This window comes from Magallana gigas, chromosome 8, assembly GCF_963853765.1.
Source record: "Magallana gigas chromosome 8, xbMagGiga1.1, whole genome shotgun sequence".
Lineage (NCBI taxonomy): Eukaryota > Metazoa > Mollusca > Bivalvia > Ostreida > Ostreidae > Magallana > Magallana gigas.
Window position 1 is genome coordinate 48369786 of NC_088860.1, and position 19861 is coordinate 48389646.

At 31.1% G+C, this 19861-nt stretch overlaps 1 protein-coding gene across 1 annotated transcript in view; it reads left to right on the forward strand.

The window, feature by feature from the left end:
- The window catches only part of LOC117690194 (uncharacterized), a 44993-nt gene that overhangs the window by 3481 nt on the left and 21651 nt on the right, over positions 1-19861 (forward strand). The window contains exons 2-6 of the mRNA XM_066070102.1: positions 5922-6111; positions 7280-7396; positions 11424-11481; positions 13345-13532; positions 14693-14803. Of these exons, the coding sequence (XP_065926174.1) occupies positions 5922-6111; positions 7280-7396; positions 11424-11481; positions 13345-13532; positions 14693-14803 (664 nt within the window). The remainder of the gene's footprint in view (positions 1-5921; positions 6112-7279; positions 7397-11423; positions 11482-13344; positions 13533-14692; positions 14804-19861) is intronic.

Here is a 19861-nt window from a genome sequence, read left to right on the forward strand (position 1 = left end):
AGGCATTGCTTTGTTCTTGTATGCATAATAGTAAAACATCATATTCCTTTTGAGCTCGCCTGATCAAAATTTGTTCTTTGACTGTCGTTGGCGTTGGCGTCGTTGTCGTAACCTTACCACATTTTTATCATCTCCAGAACCACTGAGCCAATTTCAATCCACTCGGCACAAAGAATCATTGGGTTAAGGGGATTCAAGTTTTTTTTTCTCAAATAACAATACCCTCTATGAAATGAAGATGACATTTTTGGGAAGTGTCCTCAGGTTGTGTAAAAACAAGTTTGTTGAAATCATGGCCCTGGGAGGTAGGGTGTAGCAACAATTGGAGGATGAATTTTTACATAGGATTATATCAAAAAATGTTTTAAGTATTCTTCTCTTGAACTTTTTGACCAGAAAAGCTGAAATTTGTTTGGGAACATCCTTATGTTGTTTAGATTTAAGTTTGTTTAAATCATTATCCCCGGGGGTAGGATTAGACCACAATGAATAATTGAAATTATATAGAGAAAATGTTTTAAAAAATTCTTCTCATAAACCATATCGCCAAAAGCTGAAACTTGTTTGGAAATATCCTCAGGTAGAGTAAATTCAAGTTTGTTCACAAAAATGGTCCCCAGGGGTAGGATGGGGCTACATCGGGGGGATTAATTTTTACACAGGAATCTATAGAAAAAAATGTTAAAAAATCTTCCTCATAAAAACCTTTTGACCAGGAAAGCTGAAACTTGTTTGAAAACATCCTCGTGTATTGTACATAAAAGTTTGTTCAAATCATATTACCGGGAATGTGGTTGGACCACATCGGGCAAAAATTTATAGAGAAACAACCTCATGTAGTTTAGATTAAAGTTTGTTCAAATCATAATCCCTGAGGGAAGGATCGGGCCACATCAGGGGGATGAATATTTCCACAGGAATATATAGAAACATGTTTAAAAATCTTCTTATAAAAAACTGTTTGACCCGAAAAGCAGAAACTTTTGGGAAGCGTTCTCAGATAGTGTAGATATGGTACTACAATAATAGATTAAAATTTTACAAAGGCTTTTATAGAGAAAATGTTTAAAAATAAAAATCCATTTGGCGAAAAAATCCCCGACCCCCCCCCCCCCCCCCTGAAACTGGTTTGGAAACATTCTCAGGTAGAGTAGATTGAAGTTATGTTGTTAAAAAAAAAGGATGGGGCCACAATGTATGGGGATGAATTTTTACTCAGATTTATATTTCCAAGAGAAAATCTTGGAAAATCTTCTCAAAAACCATTATGTCAAAAAAGCTGGGACCTATGTAGAAGCAACCTCATGTAGTGTATAATCAAGTTGCTTCAAATCAAGATCCCCGGGTGTAGGGTGGGTAGGGTAGGGCCACAATGGGAAGGGGTGAATTTTAACTTAAGATTAAAAGAAGAAAAATATTTTAAAAGCTTATTCTTAAAATCAGTTGGCAAAGAAAACTGTAACTTATGTAGGGGGGGGGGGTTCGAATTTTTAGATAGGAATATATATTAGAGAAAAACTTTTAACAATCATCTGAAAAAGCATTCAGCCCAAAAAGCTGAAACTTGTGTGAGAGCACAAGTTTGATCAAATCACGGTTTCCCGAAGAAAGATGGGGCCACTAAAGGGGTGGAGATTAAATACATGTAGGAATAGAGAATGATCGTCTTTCAAATACTGAGAAAAACCCAAAAGTAGTCTGGTATTAACATAAAAATATGTGGAAAAATAGGAAGATTTTAAAACTTTTTGAGCAAGATCTCTTCTACTAAATTGTCAAGTCATTTTGAATTATATATTGCAATGCTGATTTGATCAGAATTATGGCTGCTGTTGCTCAGGTGAGTGATGTGATCCCCTGGCCTCTTGTTTATCTTTTGATAGCAGTTTTTGTCAGCTTTGGGCTGAATCCAGCCAGTTCAAGAAATGTTTACATTTTGATACTCAACTGTTTAAGATGGCCATAGATCCTTCTTAACCTTTTATAATGTTACTTGTTTATATCACGCATGTCACGAGATATCCATTTTGGTATTATATGCGTGTTTGATATTAAAAAGTTTGAATATATCTTTGATTGTTATTTACAACAGAGAAAATATAACCATACTACATAACAATTTACACGGGAATGAAGGAAAAAGTAAACATTCAAAATCATACATAATTAAGGAATAACCTTAGAATCATTCGTTGAGTATTATGAGGTGATAATTTTGGTCGGGAGTGAGCAAACCCATAAAGGCTTTATTTTCATACTTCTGTGAGAAATCTGATCAAGCCATGTCCCTAATTAAATTTTTTTTTCAAACAATGAATTCTTATAAGTTATATAATTGAATACAATATTGATATTTTTACGTTATTTTTATTTTGTATAATTATGCGCCCCAGCATTACGCCATTTGCCTTATTGGTGAAATGTATTGGACGACATGTTACAAATTTAATTGAGTGTTATCAGAGACAGGGACACAGGAATATGTTAGTATAATAAGTGTTGTAGATAGACATGACTATACATTTCATTAACTGTCATTTACTTTTAAGTTTTTCCTCAATAAGTGAGATTTTTGCGATGAAATAATTTCATGTGATATGTAAACGAGACTTGTCAAATTTCCTTAAACCTAGTAAAATTTTCAAAAACGACCAACGGATGATGTTTGACACAAATATTGAGTTGTTCTGGCGACAGTCTGCAACTCATCAGTCTTGGCCGATATAAACCTTTCTTCAGCGGACGACCAATTTTGTGTCCGTCTTGCCAAGTTCTAATTGTTTTTCTGCGTCGATGCCCAATTCCATTGAGATGAAACAGTCGTTAAGTAGTCAGTCAAGCAACTCTCGATCAACGTCCCATCATCAGCAGAGAGATTTAATGTCTGTCGTCGGTCGATTGAATTAATAATAGGCATTTGGATTTTTCTTAAATTTCGGCGTGAAACACCGATTGACGAAAGAAAATCCACCGAGGGTTGACTGGTCTTTTGGACAATTTTGACAAATCGGCTGATGGACGATCGATTGCATACGACGATACGAGGAAAATTTGTTCGCCCGACCACCAGCTAAAATGTAACACAGGCATTAACGATGTCATTTTCTCAGATTGAAAAAAATAATACTGCTGATATTGAGAAAAACAATCTATTGATGACCTTTACTTGTAGTGTTATTTTGCATTTTCAAAATAGAAGGTTAGTTACCTACTCTTTTTGTTAATGACAAATGAATATTTTTGAAAATTCAAGGAAAATCCCTCAAATTTTACACCACGATTGAAATTTTCTTAATTGTGAAAATGTAACAAATGACTTAACTCATTAAAGAATGTAAAAACAATTTATGAATAACAGTGTAGCTAAATAGATACAAAGTATAAAGTTTTTAGAAACAATTTTGAAGAATACTTGTCAGAATTTTCTTCCACTAGTATTAGTTTTCAAATACCAAGTGAAGTTTTTTTTTAAAAATTCAATTAAACAAAAATCTCAAAGAGGATATAACTAAAAATATATAGTATTATACTGATTATATTTAAAGCAATATGAGCTGTATTTCTTAGAATTTTATTTTACTGCAAAAACCTGCTAGTATGGTAAGTCTGCATGTAAATTAAACTCTTATGATAAAAGGGGTTTGAAAGAATCATTAATTTTCGTCAGAATAAATATTTCTCTTCTAAGGAATATATAGCAGATCAATTTTTGTACAGGACGACAATAATTCAACTTCGCTTCATTTAAGGCTTCTTTCCGGCTTTTCAAATAAAAATATGTCTTACAGAACTTTAAAAACCATGATATTTTTGTCATTTTAGTAGAAAAGAACATTTTTCGTAAAAAAAAAATTCAGCATAAAAATTGCAGCTCAAATTGCTTTAACATATTCTGCTGGAATAAAATTTATATGAGGACAATTATTTTTAGATATTGTGTCTCTAACTTTTTTTCAATCATTTTATCCATATTTTTGCATTGCGTTCGTGCCATACGATATTTATAAAAAATGAGTGAGATAAAACCAACAGAAAATATGCAAAATTATATAGACTTTATAATAAGAATTTAACTTTTATTATTTTAGAACTGCCAAAAATGTTTTAGTGGAAAACAAATTAAAAAAAAAAATAGTCCGAAGTTCCTCCGTTTTGCCATAAGCCTATTTTTGTTTGAACCTATTTTCAAATTGTAGTAAAAATATCCAATGTTATGTCTTTATAATTTATTTTATAAATTTGTTTTGTGATAAGGACAAATTTTACTAATGACGTTGAACTTTAGGTGGAATAACACATACTCACACAATGGCTGACCGCTGATTGAAACGACATTATGTTTTATTAAAAGGATTTCATGGACTGAAACATATAACTAACTCCATAGTCGAGTGGATAAAGTGTCGGACTTGTGATCCGTACATCCCGAGTTCGAATCCAGCAGAACCTTTTGTGGTTACTTACTGGAATATTGTTTTAGATATTCATTTTTATCCCCTATCTGCAAATTTTTTGCTTATTTGACATTTTTACAGTTTATTATCATTATATCTTTTATTATCAAAAAATTTCCTGTAAATTTGAATGACTTTTTCCTGGGGTGTTATTCCACCTTATCCTTAATCAAGCCAGTTCGAAATTCACCGTCGGTGGGTCAAAAATCATAAAATATCAATGATACAATCTTGACAACGCTAGTTATATATTATAAGAAAACAAGATGTGACAATTTCTTCCTTATTTTGCTTAAAATTATCAAAATCATGATCGATTTTCTTTAAGTCATCGCATTAAAAGGTATCACATCGGTAATTGCTTTTACTATACAACATTTAGAGGGAAACAATTTTAAGAATAAGTTTTGTATTTCTCTTTACAAAATATTCGGAGGGAATGTTATGTGTTCCCTATCTCATTATCTGACACCAAAAAATGGCACACGATACGTAATTTTCTCAAAATATCTAGCTCCAACCGGTATACCGTCAAACCCACGTGTTTTCCGTTCGTATGTAAACAGACTGCACACTCCCCAGAAAGCTGCTTGCTGTATGAGCCTTGAAAGAAGTAGTCCATACGAAAAATGACCATATTATACCTTGAACAAGGGGCCGCTAAAATATGTTATAGGTATCATCCATTTTGAATTAAGTTATAAAACATAATGCAGCATTTTTTTTTCAAAGAGGTGGAATGAAAAGCATAATCATTTACGTGTATAAAATTTAAAGGTCACTTTTGATTAAAGGGGCATGGTCACAATTTTAGTCAAATTCTATTTTTCTGTTTTTATTATTTCGGAATTCCAATGCTTTAGGAATACATTTCCAATGACCAAATGAAATTGGAGAGTCAGTAGTGAAGTTATAAGTAAGATACAGGGCTCGCGATTATTTTACATGTAAACAAAGCTCGTGCCCTGTTTTTGTTTACATTAGTTCAATATAGCTTATTTTTCTACTTCTTATTCATAGTAAGCATAAATAAACAGATGCTAACGTTTACCACATTCATTTTCGGTGTAAAACTGGAGTTTTCACTTCAACGTTCGAAATGTAAACAAAAGCTTTGTTTACATAGCAAAGAATTGTAAGCTCTGTAACTCGCTTATAACTCAACAAATGACACTTAAATTTTAGTTGCCAAATAAATATGCCTTCCTGAAGCATTATAAACATTAAAATCGGGGAATCAAATTTTGACCAAAATCGTGACCATGCCCCTTTAATTTATTACTTCAAAAAGGAAAAAATTGTTTTTGAATAAATACACCTTTAGCACATAGAATGTCATGTACACAAGTGATATAAAGGTTAATCTGTTAATATATGAAGTTAATGCTACGTACTTATTATAGTGTAAAATATTAGGTAACATTTAGTATATAAATAGTAAATATAAAGGACATATATTTATTCCAGAAAAAGCTGGATGGCTACAAGTTTCCAGTATACTCAACAGAAGTCTGTCCCAGAAATCAGACAGAGTGGAACGAGAGGTCGTCTGCCATCAACTGTACCAAGGATAATGGATACTTGTGTTTCCCAAACGAAAAGTTCACCCAGCTACTGGAGTTTTGTCATAGAGCTCGTTTCATATGGATACAGGAAGGTACACATTATTTGCCACTAAACGATAAAGCTGCTAGATTGTAATGGGTGGCTTGTCATGTTATGAGTAGTTGTTCGTTACTGTGGAGCTAGTATGCACGTCTAGTTCAACCCAACACTTTGTTCACGCAGGAGAGAGAGAGAGAGAGAGAGAGAGAGAGAGAGAAAGAGAGAAAGAGAGAGAGAGAGAGAGCTACTCTAAACAGGATATTCAAAGAAGTAATAAAAGTAAACTATATACACACATAAATAAGTGGTATTGTGTTTCTTTTCATTTTTTAAATAAGGAATAATGAATCATTCTTTGAGTATTATGAGGTGATAATTTTGGTCGGGGCGTGATAAAATCCAATAAAGCCCGAAGGGCTTAATGATAGATTTGATCATTATTATTATCACCTCATAATATTCAAAGAAGTCCTTATTACTTATATTTATATAATTTTAGGCCATCGTGCGATTTAATCTTTAGATATAAATATGTAAACCCCGCCGGCGCCTCAATTTGGCGTCATTTGTATTATGGGTTATATAGTACAAAATCGATACGTAGTGTTATCACAGACAAAGACACTGGATAATGTAAATATATCATTTTAAAGAACAAAAACTTAAATACACTACTTTGTTGATATGGCTGCCTACAAAACATTATATAAGTATTTTTAAAGATTGTAATTGGTGTATTAAAGAACCATCCAAATTTTAAGGTACATGTTTATCTCTAATTACAAGTCTTGAATTCGCTGTCAGTAACGTAATAAATTTAATAAATTTAATAAAGAAAACCCGCACGCTTCCTTTTGAAGCATAGTGACATCAAAACTTATGACTGCTTTTATGTGTAAACAAAAAAATGATATGAAAATTTAATATTGCTAAGTTTGTGTAAACATGGTTTTAAAACAAAAAATGTTAAAAACAAATTATTATCTTTATATAGATCTTTTATAATTATCATTACAAGATAACAGAGGTAACACAAGCAAACTTGAACCCGGTTCTAAATAGAAACATAACTAATACCATTTAGATGTACAAAAACTACTCTCCTTAATTGCAGAATGTCAACATTTTAATTCCATGACAAACATTCTTAATGCTGCGTGCTCATTGTAATATCATTGCATTTTTCTTTTTTGAATGATCATTGTATGATTTCATTTCAGGTTATTGTTTGTATCTAAGAACAGATGACTCGACGATATATTCATACAGCTGCAGTAGTTTCCAATCCGGATCCGAATGTCACACTTCTTCCTTTCCATCATATGATTTGTTTAAATGTAAGTCACAAGGAGTAATGTATTTAACATAAAAAATAACCCAATAGCAATATTTGTGATTTCATTATCATTTGTTAAGCACCAACTTTTGTACACAAAAGTGATTTAAATTTTGAAATTGTCAAAATTCTCGAAAATTGATAAGATTATAGTACACTGTCTTTTGAGAATCCGTTTTGAAATATATGATAAAAAAAAAACAACCACATTTTTAATTATTCTTATGAAAAAAAATATTTCTAGGAACAACCAAATTTGAAAACTTCTTCTTTTACTGGTGGCATATTCTTCCTTTTCTTTTGGAAAACATCAATTTTTCAACGATTTATGACTGTCAAGCGCAAAAAAATACACAAAAACATGGGTCTACCATAAATTGATATGACGCCTTTAAGTTGAAATCAGTTGTTTGCTGGTTTTTATTCTTGGAGGAAAACTTAATGTCGGGCGATGGAAACTTCGGCGTGTACGTCTCAAAACTCTTAAAAGTACACAGGGCGAAAAACAATCTTTAAGCAAGTCCTTAAAGGTGGCTTAAAGGTGGCTTAAAGGAGATACAATCTTTAAGCCACCTTTAAGTCACCTGTAAGCTGAGCTTATAGGTCCTTAATGTCCAAACTTCTTTAAGTCACCTTTAAGCCATCTTTAATGGCTGAAAGATTCATACAGATGGTAACGCTGTGTAATTTAAAATTAACTGGCTTGTTTAGATAAAAGCGCTTCTATTTGGTCCAAAATCCTTTGATACATGCAGCAAAATACTATTAATGAGAAATACTTTATTGTTTTGATTAAGCATTACATATAAAACGTGAGTTTCCAAAATCAATGTTTCAACACAAAGATTTTGCTCGAAAATAGATTTAGTGATGAAGGATGATTTTGCAATTTGACAATTTAAAATATAGCAAACGATAGCATGCCTGCACAGATAAGAAAAAAACCCAAACAAACAAAATAATCAAAAGCATATAGGGTTTAACAGCATGAATTGAAAATAATATCATGACAAATGTTGATTTTTACGTAACAGACAATCAGTTGACGTGTTTCTAATTTTGTTCTGAGATCTATAATACAGATACTTTATAAATCTTTCACACAATGGTATCAAGGTATTGCGTTTTTGCTTTTCGCTTAAAATAAAACCCCAAGGTAACATGTATCACTGTTTATAAAACTGTAGCACTAAAATTAAATTAAATGTTGTTTAAAAAGTAAATATGTAACTTTACATATAAAATAGGCAGACGACTGTTATTTTCTTTTTTAAGATAATTACCAGGGTTGCTCGGAAATTATCGACACAGTTCATATCTGTTTTTCTTTTTTTATGTACCGGATATTAGTGAAGAGTGGCCTAGACATTGAATAGATCATTGAATAATCTCTAACAAATGATTTTACAATTTCATTGATGTATTGTGAATAACCTTTATGCAAGTTTTACTTGTGATCAAGTTGACATACAAAATTAACCAAGCCATTTAAACAATAAAATACATAACCCACGCTACGCAAACATATTGAATTTTGACGCCAAGGCGACACAGCGAATTCATATCAAAATGATAAAAACTTTAGAAGAAGACAATGTCAGTCCAAGAAACGGCTTCAGGTATCTTACCCCCTCAGGTTTTGATTTGCGTTTATAATCATTTTACTTAAAATGAATACGATTCTTTTAAATTTTTTCATCACAGAAAGATTACTATTTTATAATTACACAACCTTCGTAAAAAACCATTTGAATTCAAACAAGAGGCCCATGGGCTACATCGCTCACCTGAGGAACAATATGTATGATAAAATCAGCTTAATGGAGTCATAATACAAACTGTCTGGACAATATCCAATGTAGATCCTGTATGAATAACCCCCCCCCCCTGAATATTCTTATGTTTATAATCATTAGTCCCTTTTCTAATAGGATGATTTTAATACTCATATCACATGTTGAGTTTTGCAGTTCTAAAAAAGATCCTTAACAATTGTTATGGGATATAAACCTACATAAAACTCTGAACCTTCTTGTGAGGCTGAAGAATTGTCTTAGGGCCAAAGTCTTAACAATTATAAAGAATCATCTGGCTGATTAGTATCTGTGAAGAAGACTTATAAAGATTTACTTTACATATTCCTATGTAAAACTTTGACCCCTCCCATTGTGGCTCAACCCTACTCCCGGGGTTGTCAATATTTCACAACTTTTTATCTACACTACCTTAAGATGCTTCCACATCTTTCCTGGCTGATTAGTTTCTGAGAAGAAGATAGTTAAAGATTTACTCTATATATTCTTATGTAAAACTTTGACCCTCCATTGTGGCCCAACCCTATCCCCAGGGGTAATGTTTTAACAACTTTGAATCTACACAACCTGAGGATGCTTCTACACAAGTGTCAGCTTTCCTGGCTGATTAGTTTTTGAGAAGAAGATTTTTAAAGATTTACTCTATATATTCTTATGTAAAACTTTGACCCTCCATTGTTGCCCCACTCTACCCCCAGGTATCATGATTTTGACAATTTTGAATCTAGACTACCTGAGAATGCTTCCACACAAGTTTCAGCTTTCCTGGCTGATTAATTTTTCGAGAAGAAGACCTTTAAAGATTTACGCTATATATCCAAAAAAAAAAAAAAATGACCCCCGATTCTGGCACCACACTCAGCCCGGGGGTCACGATTTTCCCATCTTTGAATCTACACTACCTGAGGATGCTTCCAAACAAGTTTTAGTTTTCCTGGATTAATAGTTCTTGAGAAAATTTTCAGCTCAAGTGAGATAAAAACACAAAGTTTCTTGATAGGAACTATTTTTTTCGTGCGGAAAGGTTTTTTTAGACGAAAATGACAAAAACAAAAAAATGTTATGAATTTTCAATATACTTTTCTTTTTATCATTCTTTATTTATTACACACATTTTCAACATTTGATTGGTTAGCAATGAAAAATGACAATAACACACTGTCAACCATCTGTAAAATCCATAAAACAAAATACAAATTCAAAGCAAAGCGGACCTCTTAAAAGATAGAGGTATGATCAGGTGCCTAGGAGAAGTGAGCATCCTCTGCTCTATGTATTCATATAAATATAAATAAAATATGACATGATATAAATATAAATATTCATATAAATATAACATATTCTTCAGGTTCAGTGTGACATATACAAGATTGAATATCAAGAGAGTTATAGAAATTTGGCAAATATTTCTTCCGAATACTTAGAAAATGACAAAATTTCTTTAGCCAAATCTTGCGAGAATTTTAACCTTTGAAGCCCTTTATATAAAACTTGATATCACTGACCTCCATGTTTCATATATAACTGAATACCTACCAAAGCAAACTGGATTAATCGAATAAAATTTTTGATATTAAAAAAAAATCATTTCAAATCAAATTATAACTATCATAAAAATGTCTATTTAAAATGTAAGTCCCTCAAACATTATGCAGCTTCGTACGAAATGTTCTTGTAATCTTTCTATTCAGTCTATAGATAGCTATTGTGCATAATTGAATACAATATTTAATGAAATTAGTTTTCTTAATTAAGAATACTGACAACAAATCCCAATTAGACTGAAATTGCATTTTAGGTACAAAAAGATCAAATTAAATAGGTCATAACTCAGAGGTATGAAAACTGACCCCACTATTTCTTTGTAATTGTTTTGTCATCATATTTCAATGATATACATCTTAAAAATTTCTTTATGCAACAACATTGAAGAATGACATACCTAAAAAAAAATATACTCTTGAATGAAAGGGGTCAGAAGCTTCAGATTATCTGGCTTTAAACAGAGAGTTTTACTAAACTGAAATGACATGGATCTTATGACAAGTATTCAAAACAATTGATAACAACAGTAGTAAATTATGTACACGAGGTCCTTTTCTTATTACCATTCTCTCTCATATTTTACACGACAAAAACATTGAAAGTCTACAATAAATTTGTTTTTACAAAGAAATCTAAACGAAAACTCAGCCATTTGTTTCTCTCTTATAGATCCGAGTTGTACATCAATTGGAAATGGTTGTTTCCTTGCCGAACCATCTTGTAAAGGGTAAGAAACTTTGGAAAGTATTAAGTATTAGAGCTTAACTTTTAAAAACTTTTGGAAACATCTTATTTTTAAGTTTAATTTTTTTCACAACTCTTTAACTAACTACATAATCTATAATATTCAGGTTTGTTCAAATATAGGGTCCGGTTCCCTTCAAAGGTAGAGGAGGATACGGTCGTTTCATGCATATCTTTTACAATTTTATGCTATGCGATTTTAATGATATGCTATGCGATTTAAATGCAATGATATGAGATTTGTATGCTATGCTATGAGAAATTAAAATGAAGGACTGAGTGATATATATATGGTATACTATGCTGTGGTATGCTATGAAGTTTTAACAAGAAAGCCTCCATATACAAAAGAGTTTCGAATATTTTTAAGTAAAATGTTAAAAAGCCAAAGTTAACAACTAATCTTCAATGTGAACATTTAGTATGGATAAAAGCATTTAAAACCGAGTTTAAATCATATTGTATGCTATGGTATGATATGACGAATGAAAATCTATGAGATTGTATGATATGGTGTGAGATTCCAATGCAATGGTATAAGATTCCACTGCTATTGTAAGAGATGTCAATGCTATGCTATGGTGTATGTTGTTAAAGATATGCCTGAACTGACTGTAATTAGGAAACAGTAAAACAAATTGGGTATGATGTTTTTAGAAAATAAAACTTGAATAGCCTGTTATATCCAAACTTTAACATTGAATTTTTGAAAGATTGTAAATTTAAGATTGTTTAAGCACTTTGTTTTGCCAGCACTTAACAAACAAAAATTATATGAGACAATTTTGAACTTTTAATGAATTATCAACATAAGTTTTACCAGTGCCTTACTTTTTGAAGTATTGAAAATTGAAACAAGACTGTGAATTTAAAACAAGTCGATTCTTTTTAGCAACACAATTTGTAGGCGATATTAAAACAGAGAAATCTTTACAAGTTTTTCAAACTGTGAGCCGTCGACAATTTTGAGTCCCCAGAAATATTTAAAAGTTTTATTTAAAAATATTCATAATAATGTCTTTAACATCTTACAAGAACTTAAATGATAGAGAATGTGATCAAAAACTATAACTGATATAGTGTAGATTCAAAATAGTTTAGATTTTGACCTTTGAACCTGATCCTACCTCATTTTTTAAGAGGTCCGGATTTGCTATGCTCCTATGTTGTAATTTCTTTTGGGATTTTGAATTTGTCCACTGTTTGTTATCACAACATGTCATACAATAGATCAATATCAAGAAACAGTTCAAAAATAATTAATTCTCCCTTTCTGCGTTATCAACGCATGTGTGTTTGATTAATTAAATGTATCAAACAAAAAAATTACTGAAAAAATTTGATATTTTAAAACATTGTTAAGGATATTTCCGTTCTTTAATAAGTGAATAGCATCAGTGTGTATCAATGACGCTCCAAAGAACTGATATATAGTGAAAATAGGTCATTTTAATTAATAAATGTTTACAAAAATAAATATACTGTCGTTGGGATTTTATAAAAAGTTTAAATATTACACTTTGAACCAATTTACTTTTGTAATGCCACAAGCTAAAAAAAGGGAAATTTTGTTCATTTCTGTAGATAAATTAAACGGTATTATATAGTGTCTCTTAAATAAAAAGTAAAGAATTATATTACAAATTACAAATAACAATTTGAAGATAGTGCTAATTTAGGTATACATTGTTAAATCTTGCTTCGAAGTGCAAAAAATGTTAATTTCTTAAAACAAAATCATTCAGGAGATTTAAAGGTTATAAGACCTAAAGTACAATAATGTTCCAATATTCATTATCAAAGTTTTCTTTAATGTAGAAAAACCGTTTTTTTTTGTTTTAAACAGTATTGACACAACAACTCAACCTCCAGAAACTACGAAAACAATACAGATGGAGATTGCTTCTATGAATGCAAACAAAACACTTGAAAATAATGAATTTGCCAACAATGATGAAATGATTATGATACCAATACTTTCCGGAGTACTTATCTCTATCTCTTTCTGTATTGCGTGTATCATTTATAGGAGAGGTAAGAGATGAATTTTCTTTACTTTACTTATTTTTCATGTAATCCGTATCCAAACAAGGTTTTGATAATAAGACGATCATTGTGATCGGGTTTGTAAAAGTTAGGACCGTTGCTAAAATAGAAAATTTTGGGGGGAAAATGGAGCTTTTTTCATACATAATAAATAGCACCCAAAGTCTGTAATTATATTTTCAGGAAATCATGTTTTGACGAATATTCTACATGTTCATGAATTCATTTATTTTTTAATGAAAGATTTTATGTTCCATTCGCTAAATTATATAATATATTGACAATATTGCTTACACACACACTCGAATTAAAGAGAATCAAAGGTTTTTTTTTTATTAATGAATGTTTAGAAATCTCTAAAATGTTCATATTACTTACCATTTAAAGCCCTTTATCAAGGAGGAGAATATCAGTATGCTTGTCCCTAAGCGTAAAGAATAGAGATTGTATAGCTAAAGCAAGAAGTTTGAATGATCTCCCTTTGTATTTTTATTTCCCTTGTTGCATGTTTTCGATCTCAGTAAGGATTTTGATATGTTTATGAAATTTCAATGATTAATGTTCAAAGTATCATCAAAACAATCATTCAGATCTACAAAATAATGATTTTGTGGAAAAAGTAAGTATCTATCATTTAACAAAGCAATCGACGAGTGTTTTTTTTTTTCATTTCTTTTTGTGATTACGGAAGTCATCACTTTTTAAAAATAAATTTGTTATAAATCAATTTTTAAGTCTACTTAAACGTTCCTTTGTTATATACATCATTAATGCCTTAATTAGATCAGAAGACGTAATTAAGCGTGAACTACGTAAGACGTTTTCTTGGGATGTAAAAAACATTACCCTATTAATACAAACTATGTTTGATAGTGAGGAAGACATTTCAAAAAATAAAGACCGCCTTATTTCAAAATACATTTTTTTTCTATTTATAAATCAAATGGTTTTTGGTGTTTTTTTGTCTGCTATTTAACCCTCAACCTTCGGAACAATTTATCCTAGCAGTAGTTAAATTAAATAAATAAAATATACTTTTCACTTAAGGATAACGTTAAAAAATTGTAAACAATGAAATAAGTGCAGAGAGTAGAGGAAACAAAAACAAATTTAGTAAATGCAATTATTATGCTTTCTTCAACATCTAGGTATTCAATTCCGGAAAAGACATGATGACGAACAACAACATACAGAAAGAGCCTTACTTTCACAACTAATTCAAACGGATGAATATGATAATACAGCATTAGTTGTACAAGGTATTAGTGCAACATAGCATATTACACTACTAAGTCATAAAAGTACTGACATTCCCATTTTTTACTGATAAACTGATACATTTACTCAAAATGTAATAACATTACTGATGAAATTAGAAACGTTCTGACGTTTTTACTGACAGTACTGAGGAACTTGAAAACGTACTGACAAGCTTAGACAGTACTGATACACTCAGAGAAGTACTGACACCATTGTTCGTACTCCCGCTAGAGCTTAAAAGGTGTGAAATTGTATTAAATAATGTATTGTGAATTATAATAAAGAATAAAAAATTAATAAACTTATTGATAACATTTTCCTTAAATGAAAATGTCAACTTTATATGTAGTTTTATAAGTGAGGGAGAAATTGAGCCTTATTTAAAAAAAAAAAAGACACTGTCGGATTTTATTATATTTATGTAGTTAGCATTAGGTTTAAGGTAGTACAAAACAGATAGCGTAAATTTTCCCCATAATTCATTTTTTTTAAAATTGCACCAAATGTTAATCATATTGAACTGTATACGTATACAAAGTTTTAAAAAAATTCCACCATTAGTTTTCTCGTAATCTAGGTCACAACTATGGCTTCCGACACCCTGTTAAAAAAAGGCTAACGTAGGCTCATCAGAATACTTGATTTAAAAAAAATTGTCAAAATATTTTTTTTGGCAAATATCTTTTAACAAAGAGATTAAGACACGTTAAACTTTAAAATAATGATAATTATTGTTTTTGATAAATTTTTGTACCAATAAAATCAGTCCTATTAAAGTCAATATGCAAGAAGGCCCTATTATGGAGCCAAACTAAATACCGTTTTTTTTTAAAATTCCTATCATTCAAATTCCACGAAAAACTATCATATGAATTGTTGGAATATGTAGATAATATTATGTAAATACCAAAACAATTCCACCACTAGATATTTTTAAAAAGAAGTTTAAACCCCCCTCCACCACTTTGTGATCAAGTATTTTTTAAACAGTTTTTGCACGACGTGACGTCATAATAAGACACATAGAACGTGACGTACGTCATTTATTTGTATCTCGTAAAGGTTTGACTTGCGCAAGGACTTCCGAAGCGATTGTTTTTCGGATACTGTTTTGTACTACCTTAATAATAATTTAGAAACGAAAAGTCCTAAAAAAAATTGACACTTTTGAATTAAACATAAAAAAACTTGATCACCTATAACAAAACATAGAATTCGACTACCCGTATTACCCGTCTGCAGATTTACGGGGAATCTTGACACCCCCCCCCCCCCTTGCACCCTCCATGGACAAATCTAATTTCTTACATTTGCATAAATATTAGATATTGCTCAACCCCCCAACCCCCCCCCCCCGGAAAACATAAACAATATTTATACTCTTTTAAAAGTAATGATTTTGGGGTCCACGCATTTTACATTCTAGTAAATCAAAGCGCCGTGTTTCCGTGTACCTCTGATCGCTGTAAGCTTGAAGCGCCTATGACAGAGGCCGAACGTGTTTATCTGTTATTTTGTCTTTGTGAAATACTATATATCTAGAATTTAACCCTATATATCTACATTGAAGCTTGGGGAGACTAGATTTTATCTAAACATCTGACTCAACATTGACACAAATCAAGTTAGACTTGAATATCGATAGACCGCTTATATATCTCATTACTTGTATTTGAACAAATTACCGTGTTTTGTAAAAAAAAAAAAAACAAGTGGAGGGGCCATGTAACATGCCCGAGTTAAAGCGCATAATAACACTACATAATTAGCACATCAAAATAATCACACACCGATCGAAATGATCACATATATTTTGACATGTTTGCTTTGTTTATTGATGCATAGAGAGAAAGAGAGTTGATATTTTCGGAAGGTAGGATTAGTTCCGTTCTTTGGCACTTTTAACTTTTCACAGTGTGAATTCTCCAGTTCTGTATCTATATGCATTATTGTATACAATTGTTTTCATACATGTACATATAAAGCAATGATACAGTTAATATATGATTAATGAATGTATCGTATACAAATGCCGGTAACGGGTAGTACACAAAAGCATGATCTAAAAACAGTGTTTCCTGTTTAAAATTAGAAAAAAATCATACATTTGTTTTTTAAATTTTATTTGAAAAATGAAAAATATGAGAGAGCAATTAAGTTTTAGTTCATATCACTGTGCCAAATGCTGTTTAAAGTTCTTAGAACTGTTGAATTAAAATTTTCAAATTCTGTTTTCCTTACTTGAAAAACTGGGGGTGGGGGGTATTCAGGGTTGCTACACATGTAAAACAATATATTGCATTATTGATTAGCAGTACCAAGCATTCAGATCTTAGGACATGTGTGTATATACAAGAACATATGTCTCTGTTACCTCATTGTTTCCAGCCTCGCTACCGTGCACAGAAAATTGTCAAGAAGGACTGTGTACAGTAGCTTTTATATAATCTATTACGGGCCATTCAGATCTTAGGAAGTGAGTGTATTTATACATGTACACGTGTGTATGTCAGTCATTGTTCCCAATCTCGCTACCGTGCACTGGAAGTTGTCAAGAAGGGCTGCGTACAGTGCTATTATATAAAAATGTAAACATCATCTCCTTTGAAAACTTTTTACTTCAATCAATCAGTTGTTAGATATGTGTTTTAGATTCTTTGTCAATTGATCTGGTGTAAAATAAGACATTGATGGATAAAAGATCAAATTGACCGCTCTAAGTTTATCTAAAAAACTATACATAATACAAACATACATACATTGAAAATTAATTAGGATTGCTTGTGAACTTATTGAGAATTGAGAAATCGATTTCTGGGTAAACTATTTGTAACTTTTAATTCAAAATCAATGCAAACTCACTCTCTCACACACACTCTCTCTCTCTCTCTCTCTCTCTCTCTCTCTCTCTCTCTCTCTCTCTGTACAAACTGTACAAATGTTTGTTATAAAGGTAACATATTGATTTCATATTACCATAAACCTTGTAATAGTTGATCTTTTTTAGCGCAGAAAGTCTGACTACCGGTTCGCCGTACGTTGTATCCCGCATCAAATTTTATTTACAATGGTTATAAACATGGTATTACAATTATAGGTAACTTTCTAAATGAATATGGTCAAAGTTTGAAACAGCGTGATTTTGTACAATATTTTAAGCTGTCTAATATATGTACAATGCTATACAACAGTGTCATTAATGCAGAATCTAGTTTCGTTAGATATCAGTGTATAAAAAGATCTGATGTTAAAAAAGATCACTATCTAAACATTCCATTTTACTTTGAGTATGTTTTATTGTTTGAAAATTTTCGAAAATTGTGTGTAATCTTATTCATAGTAAAGATGTTATACCAAATTCCATTCAGAAATGGAAAAGTGAATTATCCATGGAACTAGAAATTAATGTTTTATTTAAAGAGTTCTTCAAAGAATGTTTTAAAACAAGTGCTGATACCTCAGTACAGTGGCTTCAGTACAGAATTCTTTTCAGAATGTTGCTTACAAAATACTATTTAAAAAAAATTAATGTGAGCTCTGACGATTTTAAGCTCTTTTTGCAAATAAGATGCAGAAAGAAATCTACATGTATACATTAAAATTTTAGAAATACTGCCCTTATGGAATAAACTCAGCATGAATATGTATTGTAAAACTACAAATATAATTGTATTTAATGTTACTAATGTAATCTTTGGTGAAATGACGTGATCAAATGACCTGATTACTAATGTAATATTTGGTGAAATCACGTGATCAAATCCTGTAAAGCCCGAAGGGCTTCTTAGTAGATTTGATTACGTAACACCCGATTGCATGTCCTGGTGACTTTTTTACATTGATATTTCTTACTTATATTTAAGTTTTGAAACAGACAACTCGTTCAGAACTGTTAAAATTACCGATATTTTAAGTTTACAATTACCCATGCGACACGCGATAAGCGCGTGCTATGATCATTGTGGCGTTATGCAAAAGTTATACAGAATTGAACGTTTTCGCAATTTTACGGGTTTATATAAGTACACATATTCCAACGGAAGACCTTATTGTTTTCGTACTGTTTCTTCTTATTATTTTTTTCCACAAATTTTGTGCACGCGATTTCTCAGAAACTATTTGACCGATTTCAAACATTTTTTCACAGATGATTGCCAGAGTTCATAATTTTAGCCTTTTTTGAAATTTTGAAATCGTCACTTCCGGTACCGAGTTACGGCCGATTTTCTATTTTGTTACGACCTATTTTGTGCAGAGTTTATCTCAAAAACTATCAGAGATATGACTATGAAATTTTCAGGATAAGTAGTCTATAGTTTGAAGTTGTGCACTATTATGTTGTTTTACGTCAGTGGCGCCATTTCTTGGAGCTCGGTTAGGCACGAAAATTGGGTACCAATTTTTAATCAAAATTTTCATATTTTTTGATCTGTACCTCTTTATTAGTTGATATTTTGTTAAAACATATATAACAAAAGTGGTAAAGCATCAAACGTTCTTTCCAACAAAATCAAGAAATAGGGCGCAGTACAGTTAAGGCGGTCAATAAAAATATGGGCAAATTTTTGTGATGAAAACACGTATACTTTAGTTAAACTGGCATGTCCTTTTTAAAATCAATAACAGTCACTCAAATGCAATATATTTCTAAAATATATATATAACAGTACAATATTTTATGTTCATAGTGGTCACGTGATATGGCAGTCACATGGTACAAGCAGATGTAATTGTGGTTTTGAGGTCATTTAAAAAATTCAATATTGCAAGGGCATAATCATGTCAAAATTCACAACTGAATTATGAAATAACTTGATGTTATATCGTAGATTCTGAAAAACGGTGCGAACTTTTTAAGATAAGAATATTTGTTAGTAGAAACCGTAATTTATAATGCATATGTTGAATAATTTTGAAGGTTACAGGGTTAATTTCATTAAAAAATAATTAATTTGTAAGATTTTACAAGGATCGTAGAAGTTTTTAAGTTACATAGCATATTTCAAATTCACATTTAAAATTTTGTCGGGATCAGGTAAGTGTATGCCCTTGCAATT